Source organism: Tupaia chinensis, unplaced genomic scaffold (genome assembly GCF_000334495.1).
Source record: "Tupaia chinensis unplaced genomic scaffold, TupChi_1.0 Scaffold000178_1, whole genome shotgun sequence".
Classification (NCBI taxonomy): Eukaryota; Metazoa; Chordata; class Mammalia; order Scandentia; family Tupaiidae; genus Tupaia; species Tupaia belangeri.
The window spans coordinates 1,104,039-1,110,130 of NW_006159653.1; the positions used below are offsets into that span (position 1 = coordinate 1,104,039).

Here is a 6,092-nt window from a genome sequence, read left to right on the forward strand (position 1 = left end):
GGCAGGGCAGGGCAGCCTGGGCCTGGCCACACCCAGCACCAGTACCCAGCGCCACCTGGCCAGGCGTGGGCGGCACATGAGGCCAGGGCACCGCCTGAGCATGGGGTGCAGGTGCAGGACCTGGGCCGGAGGGCTCCACACAGGTGGGCCCAAGCCCTCAGGGACCCCCAGGCCGTGGGGAGCAGGCATGAGCCTGGAGGGACAGGAGCAGGGCCGGCTGGGAGGTACCCTGGACACCCAGTGAGGACAGCGAGTGTGTGGGACCAGGAGGCTCCAGGGCCAAGTCGGGGCGAGGACGGGGCGCCGGGCGCTGCCGCTGACCGCGCCTCTCTCTCGTGTAGGTAGGAAACCTCGGTCTTCTTTTCATGCTCCTGTTTTTTATCTATGCTGCCCTGGGAGTGGAGCTGTTCGGGAGGCTGGGTGAGTGCCCGCGCACGGCCCCGAGCACGGTGCTGCCCTTGCCCCAACCCTCTCCTGTCGCCCACGGGTACTCGCACATGCAGGCGTGTTCTCTGGTGTGTGACACATGAGAACGTGTGTGCCGGGACACAAGGGCCCGTAGACTCTAACACGGAAACGCACGACCCTGTCCCCGCCAAGCGCTCGGTGTCCCGGGCAGAGCTGCTCAGAAGCAAGAGCACACGCAAGAACATACATGAGAACGCATGCACACTACCCTGAACATGTGTCCTGGGAGGCTGGTGTGGGTGCCGTGCCTTTTGGACTGTCCCCTGTAACTTCCTGTGACCCATGCCAGGGCTGGGCAGAGGGACTTCACCCTTTCTGCGGGAGCCTCACTGGCCCATCTGGGTGGTGGCGGTGGTCATGTGGCTGCCTGGCTTCTACCTGCCAGAGAGCTCTCAGGGCTGGCCGGTAGTCTAGGTGCTAGGGATGGCCTCGCTCTGCCCCCTCGAGCATTCAGGCAGCAGAGGCCTCCCGCTGCCCCCCAGGACTCTCGCCTAGTGACACTGCCCCAGGCCAGCAGCCAGGGCGGCTCTTGCGCCAAGGAGGCCTGTCACTCTGCAGGAGCCTGTGGGCTTGGGAGAGCGCAAGGCTGGGCCCGAAGCAGAAGGGGAAGGGCAGCGCTCGCTCAGAAGACAAGGCGGGCAGGGCCGTGCCCTGGACCTCACCCACGCAGCCAGCTGCCCTGCCCCCTGGGGCCCTGGCATCCCAGCCCAGCCAGTGTGGGCCGACGGGTGGTCTCTGCCCCCAGAGTGCAGCGAGGACAACCCCTGCGAGGGCTTGAGCCGGCACGCCACCTTCACCAACTTCGGCATGGCCTTCCTCACGCTGTTCCGCGTGTCCACCGGGGACAACTGGAACGGGATCATGAAGGTGACACGGGCCCGCCCACCTGGCCCCTGGAGGCCACAGGCCCTCACGCGGGGCGGGCGCAGACTGGGCTCGGGGCTGTGCCGGCACCTCCGTGAGCCCCGCGGATGCCCACAGGACACGCTGCGTGAGTGCACGCAGGAGGACACGCACTGCCTCAGCTACCTGCCAGCACTGTCGCCCCTGTACTTCGTCACCTTCGTGCTGGTGGCCCAGTTCGTGCTGGTCAACGTGGTGGTGGCCGTCCTCATGAAGCACCTGGAGGAGAGCAACAAGGAGGCCCGCGAGGACGCCGAGCCCGAGGGGCCGGGGCCCGATCCCCAGGCTGGTGCCGACACACCCCCCTCGCCTGGGCACCGCCGGGGCACTGGGCCGGGCGCACCAAGCCTCCCGGTGGCGCGCACGGTGTCTGTGTGCAGGACGCTCTTGCCACCGCGCGCAGGCTACACCTTCAGGCCCGTGGCGCCCCCCCTGGCCCCCTGTTCCCAGGCCCGCCCGCCCCAGGAGCTGGAGCTGGAGGCGTGCACCAGCGGCACCTCCTCCAGTAAGGCTTCACGCAGGGACAGCAGGGAGGCGGGGCTGTGGGGAGGGCAGAGGCGGCCGGGCAGTTCCGGGGGCTGCCAGGTTCAGACGCTCCTTGCCCCAGGCCTGGCGGCCTCCACTCACTCGCCGCCCACCGAGTCCTGTGCCTCCCTCTTGCTCCCAGTGGCTGACCCTCACGCCCCGCCCCCCAACGTCAGCGGCCTGCTGCGCAGACAGGTAGGGACCGCCCTCCCATGGCAGGCGTGCAGTGTGAGCACCAGCAGGATGACGGCCCAGCGGGGCCAGGCCCTGGGAGGAGCGGGGCTCCGGGGCTGGGAGGAGCGGGGTCTGGGGGGCTCTGGGCTCTGTGGCTTGCCTATGCTCGCTGGGTCTCGCCCAGCACAGGCCCTGGAGCCCTGACCGCAGGACACTTTCCACGGGCACCCGCACCGGGCAGGTCCTAGTCCCCATCTACAGCCCCTGCAGCCAGAGGAGGGCCTGATTGGGCGGGGCCAGGGAGGAGAGGCAGCTCAGCCCGGCTCTGCCTCCCTGGGGTGCCCTGGGCTCAGTCGCTCAGACCTCCAGCCTTCCCTCTCATCACTGCACAGCAGTAGGTGTAGGCTTGTCACCTGGGGACCCCAGGGCAGGGCGGGCCTGGACGGAGGAGGCTCCCTGGACCTGACTGCGTGGGGTTCCCACTCTCTGCCCTCGTTTGCCCTTTCCCCTGCAGGAGGCGGTGTGTACTGAGTGTCTGGAAGGACAGACTGACGACCCCAGGGACAGTGTTCAGGAGCCGGGGGCACCCCTGGAGAGAGCCCCAGCCAGGCCCACGTCCCCACGCCCCGTCTGCATGGGCACCCATGAGCACACTCTGGGCCAGTGCTGCATCAGCCCCCAGCTGGCCCCAGGCGAGGCCGAGGCGGCGGACCCGGCAGACGAGGAGGTCAGCCACATCACCAGCTCGGCCTGGCCCGCGGCCACGCCCCACAGCCCCGAGCCCCGCGGGCCGGCAGCCGGCGGGCAGGACCTGCACAGGCTCTACGGCGTGGACTCTCAGGGCTTCCGGGACAGCCCAGGCTGGCTGGGCGAGCAGAGGCGGCCCTCGGTAGAGCTGGGGGGTGGAGATAGCTGCCTAGAGCCGGGGGAGGCGAAGGCCTGGGTCCCAGAGGCTGAGCCAGCGCTGGGGTCGCGGAGGAAGAAGAAGATGAGCCCCCCGTGCATCTCTGTGGACCCCCCCACGGAGGACGAGGGCTCTGCCCGGCCCCCTGCAGCTGAGGGCGGCACCACCACCTTGCGGCGCAGAACCCCATCCTGCGAGGCCCCCCACAGGGACTGTGTGGAGCCCACGGAGGGCCCGGGAGCTGCAGGGGACCCCACAGTCAAGGGGGAGCGACGGGGCCAGGCCTCTTGCTGGGCAGAGCACCTGACTGTCCCCAGCTTTGCCTTTGAGCCGCTGGGTGTGGGGGTCTCTGGGGTAGACCCCTTCTTGGATGGTGGCCACAGTGCGACCCCAGAGCTCAGGGTCTTCTCAGGGGCTTCAGTGCCTCTGGAGCCCCCTGAGACGGAGCCTGCCGTGCCCTCCAGTGACCCCACGGAGAAGGGGCCAGGGTCACATCTCACAAGCCCCCTAAGGAAGCAAGGGTCCCTCCTAGGCAGTCCTGTCCCGGATGACAGTGTGGATGAACCCGTGTAGTAGTCACAGGCTCACGGGCTTTGGCACTGGGGCCCAGCTCAGACCCCTGTCAGGCAGCTGCTGGGAGAGGGCATACACCCGCCCTCCACTCAGCAAAGCCGGGAGTGGCTTCCTGGCCCTGAGCCTCCATTGGGCAAATCCAGGACGCAGATAGCGGCCATGCTGGTGGCCAGCGCTGGTGGGTGCGGTGGCCGGGGGCAGCCTCGGGGGGAGGGAGCTGCGTCTCCACACCAAGGACTGGAACCCTGTCACAGGAGGAAGACCCTGAGCCCCGTGTTCGCTGTAGCGTCTGCACCGGCAACATGCCGGGCAGCCTAGCCCTCGTGGCAGCAGGCTGGTCCCGTGGCCCCTTAGCACACAGCTCCATGTCACACCACGCCCTGCCCATCCACACCTACTCCCATCCAGCTTAGTTTGTCCAGGCTGCAGCCAGTGACAGAGACGGCCACATCCCTGGGGGTAGTGACCCGGGCAGTAAGGCCCAGGCCATCCCGGAGGAGAGACTGAGGCCTCTGTTTTATAAATTCAGGTTAAATGTTGCAATAATTTGACGCAGAAATCACGGCTTCTGAAGTCACAGGGAAGGGGCGGGCGGGAGCCAGACAGAATAAACTAACTTATTTAAGAAACGCGCTTGGATTGCCTGTTGGACCAGGGCAGGTTCGGGGAGAGCCCCAGGCCCCACACAGGGACCCTGAGACCCAGGAGACGAGCGGGAAGCGCCAGGCAGCCAGACCCTGCACCCCTCAACTCCAGGGTCCGGGTGGGTCTGGGTCACATGGGCAGACACGGGCGCAGGCCCTGGGCGATCAGGCCTGTATGCAGGCTGTCCACCTGGCAGACCAGAGGCCCTCAGGGTTGTCCTGAGAGGCACTGCAGGGTGCAGACAGGGCTGGGGGCCCCATGGTCACCTCCCAGTGACTGGCTCCCCGACAGCCACCCCCAGGTCCTGGGCACATGCGCAGTGACCTTGCCATCTTGCGGGAGCCTTGGCTGCAGGTCTGTCCATCAGACACTGCTTCCTGCTGGCTGTGGGCATGGGGGCTGGAGGGCTCCACTTTCGGGGAAGCTGGAGCGCCAGCTCCATGCGAGGGAAGGAGGGAACGAGTTACACCTCCCACCCAGGGATGCACCCAGCCCCAGGCTGCCCCTGGTCACAGGCTGTTCTGCACCTGAGGCGGGGCGCTTGCCCCTCGCTCTCACAGGGCAGGGCAGTGGGGCTGGACTCCTCTCCCTCCTGTATGTGACCCGGCCCATCACCCCGCAGCCCATCATGGGACCCAGCTGGAGAGCGTGTCTGGGCCACTCAGCTGCAGAGGGCAGTGTCCCTGCCAGCACCTGGTGGTTTCAGGGGCTGGAGTGCAGAATCAGGCGGCTTCACAGTGGAGAAGTGGGGCAGGGTGGTCTCCATTTCCCGGGGAACTTGCTAAATGGAGGGGTCAGAGGTTTGCAGGGGAGGCTGGGCAGGTGTGAGTGTCATGCCTCAGAATGGCCAGCTGCCAAGGCGAGCAGTCAGTGCCAAGCCCACCCTCAAGGGCCCAAGGACACTGGCCACAGGCTGAGACCTGCTGGGGGCCAGGGCCCTTCCAGAGCCCCAGAGGAGCAGGGTGGGAGGCAGCTTCGGAAGTAGTGGGGAGGGAGGAGCTGCCGCCCCCAGGAGTATGCAGACGCCGGGAGCTCCCCGGCTGAGATCCAGAAGCTCTGGGCCGCTTCTAGCCATCCGGGTACGGCGGCACCCTCCGACCTGGCCACAGGCTCACCAGGTGAGTGGCAGAGTCCCTCCCTTGCCACCAGAGGGAGGCAGGCTGGGACAGACCCCAGAGAGCACGGTGAAGCTAGTGGAGACCCTGTGTTCATACGCTCCCTGTCCCCGACACGCACCGGAGAAGACGTGGGCAGCCGTGAGCAGCCGTGAGCACCTCACACAGCTGCACCTTCCAGTCAGAAGCTGACTTACCATGGCCACATGCTGGGCCGGGCAGCCTGGCCTGCATAATCCGGCCCCTACATCTGAAACGGGGCTGGTCACACAGCCCAAGGAAGAGGCTTATTGACGGGAGGTCCTGACCCACTGCCCTTCCTCCAGGAAGCCCTCCTTGTTCCTGTGGCACACAGCCTCATCATCACCCACACGCCCAGTCTTTGGGGTTCCTCAGGAGAGTCCCAGCCCAAGGCCCAGACAGCCCAGCGGGCAGCTCAGGCCCCGTGACGACCCACCCTCCACAATGCCTCATCGGCACAGCCATTCGCAGGTCCCGTGGTCTCGCCACAGATCAGATGGGCTCAGCGCCAGCTGCCTCCCTGGTGGGCCCTTCCTAACGGTCCTCTCTGGCCGGGGCCTGACCACGGAGCTGATGGGACCTGGGCAGCGCCAGGGACTTTCCGCCCTCCCCCTGGCTCCAAATCGTAGCCAGAGGCGGACGGTCCGGCTCAGGCCCTCTGGGTCAGGGGTCCCTCTGGAAGGTGGGCAGCGGGGCGTGTAGGGGCCTCCCTGGCGTGGACTCGGCCCCCTGCACGCCAGCACTGGCTGGGACCCCGGGTCCCA

General features: G+C 67.4%; 1 protein-coding gene across 1 annotated transcript in view; it reads left to right on the forward strand.

Moving 5' to 3' along the window:
• Positions 1-4,174, forward strand: part of CACNA1H (calcium voltage-gated channel subunit alpha1 H) — a 38,357-nt gene extending 34,183 nt beyond the window's left edge. The window contains exons 30-34 of the mRNA XM_027771003.1: positions 342-420; positions 1,214-1,335; positions 1,450-1,876; positions 1,979-2,091; positions 2,585-4,174. Coding sequence (XP_027626804.1) covers positions 342-420; positions 1,214-1,335; positions 1,450-1,876; positions 1,979-2,091; positions 2,585-3,547 — 1,704 coding nt within the window. The 3' untranslated portion in view covers positions 3,548-4,174. The remainder of the gene's footprint in view (positions 1-341; positions 421-1,213; positions 1,336-1,449; positions 1,877-1,978; positions 2,092-2,584) is intronic.
• Positions 4,175-6,092: the final 1,918 nt, after the last annotated feature.